The sequence below is a fragment of the Microcebus murinus genome, chromosome 3 (genome assembly GCF_040939455.1).
Source record: "Microcebus murinus isolate Inina chromosome 3, M.murinus_Inina_mat1.0, whole genome shotgun sequence".
Lineage (NCBI taxonomy): Eukaryota > Metazoa > Chordata > Mammalia > Primates > Cheirogaleidae > Microcebus > Microcebus murinus.
The window spans coordinates 23,127,740-23,143,019 of NC_134106.1; the positions used below are offsets into that span (position 1 = coordinate 23,127,740).

Genomic DNA, 15,280 nt, shown 5'->3' on the forward strand with positions numbered 1-15,280 from the left:
GGTAGGATGATTAAGCAACATACTGGAAGTATGAACAGAAAAGCACTGTGGAAAAATAGTACCCACAAAGTGGATGGAGATGTAAGATATGTGACAGTGCTAGAGAAAAGGCCAACAGCGGTACCCATATGAGATTGTATTATTGCTGACTCTTGCAGGACGCACTACACACTTCTTTCATTTGGAATGCCTGCAGAACTAACCTTGGGGAATGACAGTGTATAAAACCCCTTATTCACTGTGTCGAACTTTTTCAGCACGCTTCCCACACGCACAAACTGGGGATTCAAACACAGGTAACTGCAGTACGCGTTTCTGAATTAACAGATACACAAGAAATTGCTTGCAAAACCAGGGAATGGAGAAAAGAAAAGGAAAGCGAGGCACGAAGGGCGCAGCTACAGCATATCCTAAGCGTCCGAGACTTGGAGCGCAGAGGAGGGGAACGTCAGCCCTGCCTACGCAAAGCCCGCGAACTCCCGGCGCCTGCGCCACCCCAGCGATTCGGCGCAGTGGACGCGGACAGGGAGAGAGGGCGGCGCACCTGCGCGGAGGCTGCCGCGGCGGGCGAAGCCTGTCCAGTGCGCTTGCGCCAAGGCCCGGGCGGCTGGGGAGCCGCGCGCGCGGGCACGCGGTGCGCCTGCGCAGAGTTGCGTGGCGCGGCGGAGGGCAGGGGCCGTGTAGAGTGAGCGGCGCTGCGGGTGGGGCCGTCGGCGGCGCTGGTGAGCCTTGCGGAACTGGGCGGTGCCGAGGAGGAGGAGGTGGCGGCCTGGGTCTGACGCGGCCCGGTTCGTGGGGGCCCGGCTTGTTTATTTATTTATTTATCGTGGGTCCCTGCGAGTGTGTGCGCGCTCTCGCCGCTCGGCTGGGAGGGGGTGGGGGGAGGGCCCGGCAGCAGGGGGAGTTGGAGCCGGGGTCGAAACGCCGCGTGACTTGTAGGTGAGAGAACGCCGAGCCGTCGCCGCAGCCTCCGCCGCCGAGAAGCCCTTGTTCCCGCTGCCGGGAGGAGAGTCTGTGCCGACAAGATGGCGGACGGGGAGCTGAACGTGGACAGTCTCATCACCCGCCTGCTGGAGGGTGAGTGCGGGCCCGGGGCGGGGCGCCTCCTCCATCCCCTCGCCTGCCCGTCCGCGGCCAAAACCCGAGGGGACCCCTCTCCCTACCCGAGGCAAGTCTTCGGGAGCGCGGCGGGGCGGACGAGCCGAGGAGGGGGCGAGGAGGCTGCTCGGCGCGGAGGAGCGGCCTCCGGGAGCGCGGTCGGGGGAGGCCGGCGAGAAGGGCCGTCCCCGAGGACCCTCGGGGAGCGACGCGCGCCGGCCTGGGGCTGAGAAGAGCCCATCTTTGGGGGACAGCATTTCAGAATGCTGAAAGGCTCCCCTCGCCGTCGTGCTCGCCGCCGGTGACCCTTCGTAGGAGGGTACGAGGATGCCTGCCACTGGGCATTGTATGGCCGTGGAATGTGTTTCTTCTCTGTTCTCTTTGTGCATTGCCCTTGGCTGCCTCTGCTTGTTGTTCCGAGGGTAGGTTTTATAAATTAAAAAGAACAAAAAATCCTTGTCTTTAATAGGACTGTTTCATTTGTTCTGCATTCTTACACGATGCTACAGAATGGACTCTTAAAGAGAGGATAAAATTAGCGGGAATTTACCTACTATTGCTTGGCGTAAAAAATCTTTGATCGAGCCGAAGATGCGTGTAAGAAATATGCGATGCGTAGATAGGTTTGCTGAAGGGATTGGCTTTTGGGTTTAAAATTTTAACAGGTTTGAGCAGAGCTTAATTTCTGCACAAACTTAGCAAAGGTTTTTAAAAAAAAAAAAAAAACACCTCTCGTGTTTAAAGATATTTACAAGTCTTTGTAGCGTTTGAAGTTTCCAGCCCTGATGTTTTAATTGGAGTTTTATGTTTGGTGGGGAAGGGGAGAAGTGGGACAGGGCCAAGCGTTAAATGTATTGATTCATTGGAGGATATTATTCAAAGTTAAATGCAGTCTTCTGCCAGAGAGTCTCTTTACCCTAAAATTTACGTCATCACTTATTGTTTTGTGAGCGTGTAGAAAAGCATTTAGGCCTTTTTGAACAGTTTAGAGTTTTCTTTGTCAGACACGGTCGAAGGATTGTATATGTGCTGCTGCTACTTGTTTTCAAATTACCTGAAGATAATCGTTTACTACAGTGAAGCAGTATGTACTTATATTTGGAAAATTACCAAAGAAGGTAATATGGTGGTGGGGGGAAAGGGGCTAGTTGCTTTTTTCAACGAAAATGTAGGTATCTAAAACATCAGTTCTGTGTGTACCCATTCTGTAACTAAATACCGTTTATTTGCTCCAGATGTGAAAGGTTTCCAGCAGTCTTACGACTGAATAGGAAGAAAGTTTTACCAGGAACTTTTATTTACCTTTTCTTTTACTATCAAGTTATACCTGGGAGGCCCCCTGGTGCCTGCAGTGTTCACTGCTTAAGACTTTGCGTGTCTTTAACAGATGGATATCTTGCTGGGTCTGTGAGAAATTTGCTTTGAAAAAAAGTATATTTTCTAACCGTGCATTTCTCTATGAGGGAATATAGTTATTTTGTAAATGTTTATTTCTGGTTAACATTTGGGAAAATTTAGGCCTACCACCATTTTTACGTATTTTAAACTTGTAAATTTAAATATTTAAAAAATCTGGTTTGTACCTCACCCTCTTCATATTTTATTTTCCAGATATTTGTATACTTTATAGGCATAAAGACATTTTATGTCTTTTTAAATGTTTGATCTGTAACCTTTTAAGTCAGACACACCTTTATATGATGACAGATACTTAAGAAACTTCTCCAGTGGGTTCAAAGTTATTGGAAGAAAAGACACGGGGGGGGGGGGGGGGGGGGGATGGTGTAAGTGATTCTATTGTGTGTGTGTGTGAATTCAAATTAAATACTTGGTTTTGGACAATCTTTTTTCATATTTTTTGGTGAGGATTCTAGTCCAAACACATTTCCCTCTTTTAATTTAGCAAGTGTTTATTGACCTCCTCTGTGTCAGGCACCAAGAATCCAAAGATAAGACACAGTCTCTTCACTCAAGGAGCTCCCAGACTAAACAAGTGATTTTCAGGCTCTTTCCAGTCTCCTCTCTGTTCCTGTTTTCAACACTCTTAGTAGAAAGTTTTAGTACTTCAGTCTTCAAAGAAAAATTTTGTCTGCCTTGATTTTCAATGATGTTACATTCTAATTTCACTCAAAGTCAAGTGATGGTATTTTTAAAAGATGCCTAGCAGAATAGCTATGGTTAGTTTTTTTCCTTAGTGTTAAATGAGAGTGCAAGTGAAAATTTCTCTACATTAGGGGAAAACATTCCACAGCGCCTGATCTCATTTTAAAATGCTGATTGTAGTCCCACAACATAGTCCAGGTTCTTTTTTCTTTTGTACTAAATCAAATTGCCAATCTTCTCTATATACTTTTAGTAAATGTGTTTTATGAGTTGCTTTGTGATTTTCTGTTTTAAGTAGACATATTATTGATGTAGTATTTTCAAAGAGCCTTTAGGACATTTTAATTCATTTGTGCTATTTAATGTAAAACAAAAACACCGACTGTGTTATTTGAATGGTGCATATGACTCTACTATATTTTCTTGGATTAAGTTTTACTCAGAACTAAAACCCAAAGACTGCTACCACTTCATCCCCTGTAGTGACCCTGTTGGCCACATTCTTGTGGCTAATCATAGTGCTCTTGACTGATTATTTAAATTGAAGCTAGTTTGTATGGGTATCCTGGAAGATTCAGTAAAAGCTTTTTACTTAGATCAGTATTTCTCAAAGGATTTAGGATGGGAGTGGGAGTATAGCAAAATTACCTGGGGAACTTTGTTCAGACTATGAATGCTGAGTTTATTTGGGGAGAAGTAAAATGGAATGAGTAGAATCAGATGTGGTTGGGAGGATGCTAGTATGGAAAACTGCTGCTGGGTGATTAAGATAGTGCCAGCTCTGTGTTCCCAGCCACTGTCTTGATCCACGTATTTAAAAATTAGGTTGTACCTGTTGATGTAATGTCTATTATACGTCATATATTTGATAATACATATGAAACTGTTTAGGATTTGTTTTTTTCTGGTTATAAAAGTAAGGCATACTTATTGTAGAAAACTTGTGAAATAGAGAAGTATAAAAGAAAAAAAAAGCCGCCCATAATTCCACAGTCCAGGGAAAATCCTTTTTGAAATTTTGATATATTTTTGTGTTCAGGTACTTTATATCATTAGAATATTCTTTTGATAGCTTTATGAGTTAATTTTTCATATAGCTTTACTTCATGTACATTTTTCACTGTCATTGAAATGTCTTCAGAAATACCTCAAAAGCTATTTACTGTGTGTTAGAATGATTTTCTAAGTGTTTTTTTTTTAACACATTGCCACAAAGCTGAGCTTGACAATTATAACAAGTCGTAGAATATTAGCACTATGTAATCTTCCATGGGAGAATGTGATTATATTTCTATTTTTGGCATACTTATAGCTTTATGGAAATCTTTGGATGTGTTTGTTCTTTTTGTTTTTAATTCATTTTTCACTTGACCTGTCAGATGTCTGAATTTGCAGCTTTGCTGTGATCATTTAATGTATATATGCCTTTCCTTTCTTAGGAAACATTTAAGCCGACAGACTAAGCAAATAAGTTTTACTCTTAAGTGTCCTTTTGAAGGTTAAAAAAGGAATGGATTTGAAAAATGAAATAGACTGATGAAAATACATTGAAGCTCACCTTTTTAAAATGACAGATTTATTGAGATATAGTTCACATGCTGTGCAGTTCACCTATTTGAAGTGTATAATTAAATTATTTCTAGTATATCCACAGAATTGTGCAGTCATCACCATCGTCAACTTTTCAAACATTTTTTCACACATGCACAAAAAACCCTGTTCCCCTAAACAGACACTCCCATTTCCTTTCATCCCAACCACTCTCCTCCCAGCCCTAGGCAACTACTAATCTATTAGTACTTTTTGTTTCTGTGAATTTGCCCATTTGGACATTCATATAAATGAAATACTCCCACGTGGTCTTTGGTGACTGGTTTCTTTTAATGTTTTTAAGGTTCATCCGCGTTGTAGCATGTATCAGTACTTTATTTCTTTTATAGCTGAATAATATTCCATTGTATGGATATACCACATTTTTAGTCCATTCATCAGTTGCTGAACAGTTGAGTTGTTTTCCCTTTTTGGCTACTGTGAATACCTCTAATGCTTCCATCAACATTTGAGTACAAGTTTTTGTGTGGACATACGTTCTCAGTTCCCTTGGGGTGTATGGCTAGGAGTGAAGTTGCTAGGTCATAAGGTAACCAGTGTTTCACCTTTTGAGGAACTGCCAGATTGTTTAAAGCTTCTTTACCAATTAAATTGTTTGATTCTGACCCAGCAGTCTAAAGGTTAGGCAATTGAAAGGAAGTGCTAGTTCTGACAACCTCAGCTTCCACAGGGAAAGTGTTTTATATAGATCCAAGGCCAAACCTTTAGAAAAAAGCATGTGGGGAGTGAGAGAGATCACCTGAAGGATCTTTTATCTCTTCTCATGATTATTTTATCTCTTCTCATGATTCTTCTGGATGAGAGACTAGAGCGTAAAGGTGGTGGCATCTCTTTCAACTGATTGAGAGATTATGTGTGTTTTTTTCTCATAATAGTTTCAGCAAGTTAGGGAAACTGACAGTTTGAAGAAGTATCCCAGAGGAGTTATTTTGCTATTTGAATATAGAGCTAGAGCTTTTCTGGTGAACGTCTAAGATAAGGATTCATTGAAATTTAGGAATCTATTCAAATTTAGACTAGAGAAAGGATTATGTTAAGATATAGGATTAGTGAGGAAGATAGTAAATTAAGTAGGTTTTTTTCTCTCTTATTCTCCACATTTATCATTTAACAGAGTATGCATTCCAGTGGCATTCATTTTCAAACAATTCTCACTGAGGTAAAATACTGCAGGTACATAGAAACTCTAAGATATTTAGAAATATTAAGTAAAATTCTGTTCTGTTGTTTCTGAAGCAAGGGTTATCCTCAAGTCTTGGGTTATAGAGAGGCAAGGGGAAGAAATGGTTTGTTAGTTGTGTGGTAAATGATGATTCCTAGTTGAGTCTCCCAGGATTTACCTTTGATTGGATACAAATTTCTACCCTCAGGCAGCAATCACTGCTCCTCTGGTAGCTGTAAATAGCCATTTTAAGGCTTCATCTTCCTGGAAAAATAGAGGATCAGTGAAGGTAGGTAGAAAGCGATTAAAGTCAACTTTTCTTCCTATACCCCCCACTTTACTCCTGAGATTGGATCAGGTTCTCTCTGAAGTTGTGGTTATTAGTAGGTACAATGTGATTTTTTTTCACACCTTGTTCTCTAAAATATGCCCTGTAACAGACTTTCCATCTGATTGATAAAATGAAAATACTTTAGTGGATACAAAGTCTTTTTTCTGCAATTAGAAGTAGAATAATTGCAGAATGTTAATTTCTAAAAATGTAGAAACTCATTCTGAAGCTAAATAATTATAAATAACCAGTAGCCAGTTTTTCCCTGGTTTGACAGAAGAGGTCAGTCCATGGTCTAGGTATGTACTTGTCATATAGTAGAAAAAAGGGCAGTGGTGGATATCCTTTATTCTGCCTCTGCACTGTTCACATGTGTAGCACAGTAATTTGTGAGAGTGTATATAACTTTCCTGAAAATCACATGGCCTCAGGGACCTCCTTTCCCAAATTTGTCTGCATCTGTGCAAGAACAAGTAAAGGTATTTGTTATGTGCACAATCTGAGGGAACATTGCCTTTGGTTTTTGATGCTTGCCACACTGCACAATTTGAAGGTTTTGACACATTTTTCACTATAAAGGAATTTTATTCCAAGAATGTTAGAATATCCCTGAGTAAGAGAAGTTCCCTTTTGGTCAACAGTGGATCTGATGTACAGTTGTGGCCCCCTAAGACCCACTGAGCTGCCAGTCATATAAAAGTCTAGTACATAAAAGTATGTGGTATAATACATAATACTTGACAATAAACAGCTGTGTTCCTGATTTATGTATTTACTATTTATTATTTTAGAGTGTATTTCTTCTACCTATTATGATAAAAATATGTTCACTGTAAAACAGCTACCTGAGGGTAGGTCCTTCAGTAGGTATCTCAGAAGAAAGCATTGTTATCATAGGAGATGACAGCTCCATTCATGTTGTCACCTCTGAAGACCTCCTCATGGGGTGTAGCCTAAGTATGCATTGTATATGTAAAGTCAACAGCAGTGTCCTAGGCCTTCACATTCACTCACCACTCACTCACTGACTCTCCCAGAGCAACTTCCAGTCCTGCAGGCTCCATTCATGGTAAGTACCCAATATGGATGTGCCTTTTTTTAAAAAAATCTTTTATGCTTATTTTTACTGTATCTTTTCTATGTTTGGATACACAAATACTATTGTGTTACAGTTGCCTACAGTATTCAGTATAGTAACATGCTGCGCATGTTTGTATTATAGCTTAGGAGCAATAGACTATACCATGTAGCCCAGGTATATAGTAGGCTATACTGTCTAGGTTTGTGTAAGTACACTCTAAGATGATGTTCACAAAATGATAAAATCTCAGAAGATATCTCCATTGGTAAAGTACACATGACTGTATTTCTCTCATACCACTTTGGCCTTCCTCCTAATCCTCCCCCTTGCAAAATTTAGAGAAATCAAAAGTTAACTTTTCATGATAAAAGAAATTTAAGGATGTCTGATGTTGTATAGCTTTCTATAATGTTATGTCTGGCAGTTATAATAGTTCATTTAAATTTTTTCAATAGTAAATTGAGAAGAAATCTTTATAGATCCTTGTAGGTTTCATTTATGTTGTTTATTTATCAAGTGATTGAGCCAAAGTAGGGAGAGAAAATGGCCAGACTTCTGAGTAAGAAACTTGTAGACCTGTCAGTGAGAAAGACTAAGGTCTAATTTTAGATAATGACAGAAAGGAATAGATTTTGTGAATTTCAGACCCCTGCCACAAGAGTTATGTGAATTCTGAATGATAATCAGATGTTTGTTTTGAGATGGGGTCCTGCTATGTGCAAGGTCCAGCCTGGAACTCCTGGGCTCAAGCGATCTTCCCCCCTCAGCCTCCTGAGAAGCTGGGCTTACAAGCCTGCACCACTGTGCCTGGCTGTTAATCAGATGTTTGTTCAATTGAGTCTTTTTTTTTTTTTTTGAGATGGAGTCTCACTTTTGTTGCCCGGGCTACAGTGTCATGGCATCAGCTTAGCTCACAGCAACCTCAAACTCCTGGGCTCAAGCAATCCTATTGCCTCAGCCTCACTAGTAGCTGGGACTACAGGCATGCACCACCATGCCCGGCTAATTATATATATGTATGTATGTATGTATGTTTAGTTGGCCAATTAATCTCTTTCTATTTATAGTAGAGAGGGGGTCTTGCTCTTGCTCAGGCTGGTTTCGAACTCCTGACCTTGAGCAGTCTGCCCCCCTCAGCCTCCCAGAGTGCTAGGATTACAGGTGTGAGCCACAATTAAGTCTTTACTCAAGAAATATTAGTAAGTATTGATACAATGGAAGGCCATTGTATAATATTTAATTAAAGATATATATTCTGGGTGTCATTTAATTCAAGCTCTGCCCTGGGTTCTTTTGTATATTTAGGATGATGATAAGTGCCTACATCATAATGTATCTGTAAAAATTAAACAGGTAAAACACTTCAAACAATTTTTGGCACATAAAAGCTCAGGAAATCTTGACTGCTGTTAATTGCTTAGTACAAACCTGAGCTAAGAAATAAGTAACAGAGAGCTCTTTATGCCGCTGAGCACTGAACCTTCCCCATACTGATTTTTGGGAAGACTTTCTTTGTGAGTACCTGGGAGATGTTATGTCCTCTACTTTGTGTTTACTGCATACAGCCACCATTCTAGTATGTATGTATGCATGTATGTATAAAATTTCTTTCTTTTTCCCATTATCCAGAGTTTATAGTGTGTTTGACATACTATTGGTGGTGCTGATGAGAAGCAGTATTTCTAGGCAGAATAAAATGGTGAAAAGTGATTTTAGGATATATGTTATATGCTTTCTATTGTCTAGGGACTGTGGCAGTAGATCTTAAACTTTGATTCTTGGAACCCCTTTACATACAACTTCCTCATACTTTTTAAAAGAATTAAGGACAAGAGCTTTTATTTCTATGAGTTATTTATTAATACTGCATTAGTAATTAAAACTGAGAATTTTAAAATAGCCTTTAATTCATTTCAAGTAACTAACTCATTACATTTTAGCGTAAATAATGTTCTTAATGAAAAGGTAACTTTACTAAAACAAAAAATTAGAAGAATGCTATCATTTTTACATTAATGCAAATCTCCCTGATGCCTGTTTTAATAGACAGCTGAATTCTCATCTCTGCTTTGCTTCAGTTTGTTTTGACATTACTATTTTGATTGAAGTATATAAAGAAAATCTGTATTCATATAGATACGTAGTTGGAAAAGGGAGGAGTATTTTAATAGCCTTTTTGGATAATTGTGTGTATTCTCTGATATACAAAAAAACAACAAGTAGTTGTTTTTTAAAGTTTAGTCACAATGCAGAATCTAAAATGGTATCGGTGAATTTTTTTATTCTCTTACATTAAGATTCAGTGATCTTTCTTGTATTTTAAATGGATCTTGAGCATGACTTTGTACCATGCATTGGTCATTTGGTAAATACTGGTTCAAATGAGTTATGTAGGTGTCCAAATGTTGACACATCTTACTACACAATACAGTATCAAAAAATGACATTGTGGCCGGGCGCGGTGGCTCACGCCTGTAATCCTAGCTCTCTGGGAGGCCGAGGCGGGCGGATTGCTCGAGGTCAGGAGTTCGAAACCAGCCTGAGCAAGAGTGAGACCCCGTCTCTACTATAAATAGAAAGAAATTAATTGGCCAACTAATATATATATACAAAAAAAAAAAAAAATTAGCCGGGCATGGTGGCGCATGCCTGTAGTCCCAGCTACTTGGGAGGCTGAGGCAGGAGGATTGCTTGAGCCCAGGAGTTTGAGGTTGCTGTGAGCTAGACTGACGCTACGGCACTCACTCTAGCCTGGGCAATAAAGTGAGACTCTGTCTCAAAAAAAAAAAAAAAAAATGACATTGTTCATGTTACGGGATCTCATCAGAAGAGTCTTTAAGTATGAAGAAGCTATCAGATTCATGGTACTAGATACAGAATTTCCAAAATTTTAATTTTCACTTGAAAGCTTCAGTTTTATCATTGGCAACAAATACTGTCAGTTGTTTTCCTTGAAATGACAGGCTGATTTTGTACATTTTCAGGAGGATCTGTTAAATATCTAAGTCTGAAAAGCCTTCATTTGTCAATTATGCTTCCCAGTAAAAACGGTGTTCTGTAGAAAAAGTGGCTAAAAGTCAGCTTGGAACTAAAACAGTCACAAAAGTGCTTTTCTTTGTGACAACTATTGTACTTTGGTATGCAGCAGAAGTGCATTGTGGGTGATTTCCATTTTATCATAGAGAATATTAAAAAGATCTAAATTCTAAGATTGGGATTTAATAAAATTGATCGTTTTTACTGCTTCACCAAGGGCATTCTTAAGTAAAGCTGCCTTTTTGTGTTTCACTGTAAGTTCGTGACAGTGCACAACACAATGACAAACAGTACAGTTTGATGCCACTGACTTGACATGAGTTGAGGTGCTAGCAGTTTTACCCACCATTGCTTTTGCACCATCAATGCAGATGTCAACACAGTGGAAAAACCTCCTCTTCTATTCTGAAGTGTCTAGCCCTTATTTTTCTTCTTTACTCTTTTCTCATTGTGCCTGATAATTTGTTTACTAGTGTACGTGGAATTATTTTTACTTACAGTAGATTACAGACCCCTTTGAGAATTCACAAAAGCCATGAGCCTTCTCTGAAAAGTATTTATGTACATATACACTGTTACGAACAACTTTATACAGAGTCCCCCGAGGCCATCTGTGGGCTCTGAGTCCACATTAATTATTCCTATCAGGCAGATTTAAGATGAATTCAAAGTATGGCAGCTGCTTAATGCTTTTATTAAAAACCAAATTCCACATTTTAGCCAATTGTAGAGATTTTACTTTCTTTTTATTATATAAAGGCAAGCTTCTGTACTAAATATGGGGAAATTTCCAGAAAAAAATAGGAAGTCAAGGTTTGTTAACTTTGTCATTAGTTAGTATGTAATCTTGGGGATGGGGGTAGAGTGAGAATGAAAAATCATCTTTTGATTAATGGAAATTATTAAGATTTCACGAGGCAGATATAAATATGTGGTGGAATTAGGGTTGTTTTTTTTTATCTTACCATATTTTCTGTTTTAGAAAAGGCACTTATAAGTAAGAACTTGCTGGAGAAAGTAGCAGATGGTTGGTGAAAAATAAAATTTAGTATGTACACAACACACATAGACACATATATCACATATGCTTTATAATTTAAAAGACAAAGCCTGCATTGGAAAAATGTTTCCCAAATACAAAATTTGAAATATAATGGTTGAGCATAATTTTTTAAGTACAATAATGAAATTCTTTGGGGAGAGGATACATTTTGTTTAATTAAGGTTCATAGTTAGTGTTCTCTGCCATCAAAATTGATTGCACGTGGTCTGTTGATGTTGATCTATAATGAGGTTTTATGTATTTCATCTTAGAAGATGTCTTTACACATATAGGTACATACTCTGAAATACTAACATCAGTCCAAAAGCATATGATTTTAATTGAGCATATTCATTCCTTGGAAAGCATTTGTATAATTCTCTTGATATTTGCCTATTAGCATGTCTTCACACTACAGATTAATCACTTCAAATAGAGGGTTAGGTGGAAGCTCCTCAACGGCAAAGTTAAATGGATTTTGATATATGGAAATATCTTTTGCACTTGAGTCAAGATCTGAAGGATACTATAGTTTGAGCTTGGAAGATATATCTGCCACAAATCTGTGTGGAAATGAAGATCTCACTTGTTTTAACTTTTGATAGCAAGGGCAATGTATAAAGCAGCTTGCTTGTGATTTGGACTGTATTAATTGTCAGAGTGACTTACCACATACCGGTACTGTTAGTTTCACATATAAACATGTATATTTTCGCCTCATAATTTTAGGTTGGCTTTATTAAGAAACATTATCAGGTTTGTAGCAAAATCTCATTTCTAGAATGATTCTGTGTTTGGTAATAGTGATTGAGGGTGACTCATGTTTAGAAAAATTTCAGCATCAGTCCTGAGCTTTAAAAAAAAGAAACACAGTAAAGCTGTCATTGCTAAGCCATTGACATCCTTTATGGTGGGGCAAATCAGGATATTCAGCTTTTATTACGGACAAATATGTATAAAACTAACTGGTTAAGTTCCTGAGAGCAAATGAAGCTCACTGTTGATACTACTGGCTCAACAATACATGATAGGTTAAGATATTTTTCTGTAGAGTAACTGCGCTTTAGACTTAAAATACCTTATATTTTCAGAAGCTTTGTAAAATTGTCCAACTAAGCCTTTTTCTACATTACGTGTATTTTTACCACCATCAGTTGTAACATGTCTTGGTACATTCTACTACAGGTTGTACTAAATTAGTTTTTCTCAGCTTCTTTGAAAAAAATTTTTTTTTTTTATGAGACAGTCTTGCTCTGTTGCCCTGGGTGGAGTGCAGTGTCATCACTGTAATTCACTGCAGCCTCCAACTCCTGTGCTTAAGCTACCGTCTTGCATCAGCCTCCTGAGTACCTGGAGCTACAGGTGCACGCCATGCCTGGATAATTTTTCTATTCTTAGTAGAGATGAGTCTTGCTCTTGCTCAGGCTGGTCTCGAACTCCTGAGCTTAAGCAATCCCCTTGCCTCAGCCTCCCAGAGTGCTAGGATTACAGGCATGAGCCACCATGCCTGGCCTGAAAATATTCTTGTCTATAGTTCCACTCAGACTTATTCCTAAAGACTAACTTTTCTGGCTGGGCGCGGTGGCTAATGCCTATACTCCTAGCACTCTGGGAGGTCAAGGTGAGCGGATTCTTTGAGCTCAGGAGTTCAAAACCAGCCTGAGCAAGAGTGAGACCCCGTCTCTACTAAAAAAATAGAAAGAAATTAATTGGCCAACTAAAATATATAGAAAAAATTAGCTGGGCATGGTGGTGCATGCCTGTCGTCCCAGCTGTTCATGAGGCTGAGGCAGAAGGATTGCTTAAGACCAGGAGTTTGAGGTTGCTGTGAGCTAGGCTGATGCCATGGCACTCTAGCCCAGGCAACAGAGTGCGACTGTCTAAAAAAAAAAAAAAAAAGACTGTTCAGTCACTTCAAACTCAACATTGATTCCTTGAATAAACAACTTAGAAGTGTTGGTAACATCTGCCAACTCATCAAGAGCCCAGGAAAACCACTTAAAAACCATTTGTCTTGTTTTTTAATTGTTTATTAATGTTACTCCCAATGTCTTTAAGTCTTCAAGCACTGCTCTTACAGAAAGTCTTCAAAAATTTTACTGTCTCAGGACATATTTCTTCAGCTTCTCTGATCAAACACAATTTACTTAACCCACCATTGGTAAATGACTTACCTCACTTGGCTAACAAATGAGCTGGTTGGAAACTTTAATTGCAGGCTCATTTTTATGTTTATGTGGAAATTCTGCTGTGCTGAGATACTCCATTTTAATTTTTAAAATTTTTCTGACCATTGCTTTCCTATGAATTGGGAATATTGTGATGAGTGCTCCGTCTGATAATGTCAATATATTAATTTTTTAGCACAGCTATGTTATTGCATAATAAACACAATAATTAACCATCCAATTAAATGACAAAACAATCCACCCTCTATTGTATCGTAAAAGCACAACATTCAGAGTCCACTTTTCTTGCTTTGACATGAGTGTGCACTGGTAATAAAAGTAAAATAAAATGTCATGATACAGTAATAAGCAAGACACTAAAGGTGCTACCAAGTTATAACTGCATGTCTATAATTTGTAGTATGCTGAAAAGCAATGTAAAGCCATGAGAGTGTCACATGTCATTTCTCTCAAAGCTATTCACCTCTGCCATTGTAGCATGAAAGTGCCCATTGGAATACATAAATGAATGAGAGTGGTTGTGTTATAGTAAAACTTTATTTATGGACAGTAAAATTTGAATTTCACATAATTTTTATGTGTCACAGTATTCTTTTGTTTTGCTTTTTCCATATCATTTGAAAAACGTAAAACTCGTTCTAGGTCCCATGCAAACACTGGCATTGGGCCGGATTTCATCCTTAGGGCTTAGTTTACTGAACTCTGGTGTAGTTTTTCTGCCTTTCTGATGTAAACACGATTATAGCAAGAATACCTTACCAGGGGTGAGGAAACCTTGGTGCTCCCACCAAAGTTATGTGGCTGATTAAATCAAGTAATGGGATTAGAGTCCATATCTAGTCCTTGGCAAGGTGTTTCTTGAAATTTTTTATGTAATCCTCTGAATTTCTAGTGCGTGCCCAATAATCACATTTTTTGTGACTCTTCATATTTGAGCAGCTATTTCATTGTCAAAGAGCAGCCAACGCAGAAAATTTTTGAGTAGTTTTGATCTTTGACACAAGGGAAGCACGCAGTCTGAGCTCACCAGTCACTCTGACTTTTTTCTGGAGGCATTTCCTAGTTTGTGGTATAGGGGAATATAACCCAGACAAAAAGTGGCAGTCTGACAGGACAAAGGAGGAAAGATGCAAGTCTGGGGGGGCGGCACTAAAACAGTTGAAACTTTAATCAGGGAGAGGTGGGAATCACGTAGAATCTAACCTCAAAATCTGTAGTCAGGTCCCTATAAAGTCATTGACCTCATAAGTACACGTGTACAAGAGAAGATTCTAAGCAATCCAGCAGAAAACAGCTGGGAAGCTAAAGATCTGAGCAGACATTTCAGCATCCCCCTAGAACCAGATAGGCTAACATTGAAGTTCAAATGTTGCCAAGTTAGAGTTGCTGTAATATTTCCTGAGTTTTTCTTTGAGAGACCCCATCATGGCCACTCTAAGATTTAGGGCAAAACTGAAATAGACCAGCTCTCAGGAAAATGTGGTGGAGTCACTACTACACTGCTAATAGAATAGCCCCTCTTTAGAGGAAGATGTCATCTAGAACTTTTACAATTTTTAATCTATAATCTAATATTCCACAGGATTAATTAACCAAAATACAATAGAAGAAAAGAAATGAGTTCAGT

The 15,280-nt window shown here is 38.9% G+C and overlaps 1 protein-coding gene across 1 annotated transcript in view; it reads left to right on the forward strand.

The window, feature by feature from the left end:
• The first annotated feature begins 576 nt into the window (after positions 1–576).
• The window catches only part of PPP1CB (protein phosphatase 1 catalytic subunit beta), a 43,922-nt gene continuing 29,218 nt past the window's right edge, over positions 577–15,280 (forward strand). The window contains exons 1-2 of the mRNA XM_012788320.2: positions 577–722; positions 940–1,077. Of these exons, the coding sequence (XP_012643774.1) occupies positions 1,026–1,077 (52 nt within the window). The 5' untranslated portion in view covers positions 577–722; positions 940–1,025. The remainder of the gene's footprint in view (positions 723–939; positions 1,078–15,280) is intronic.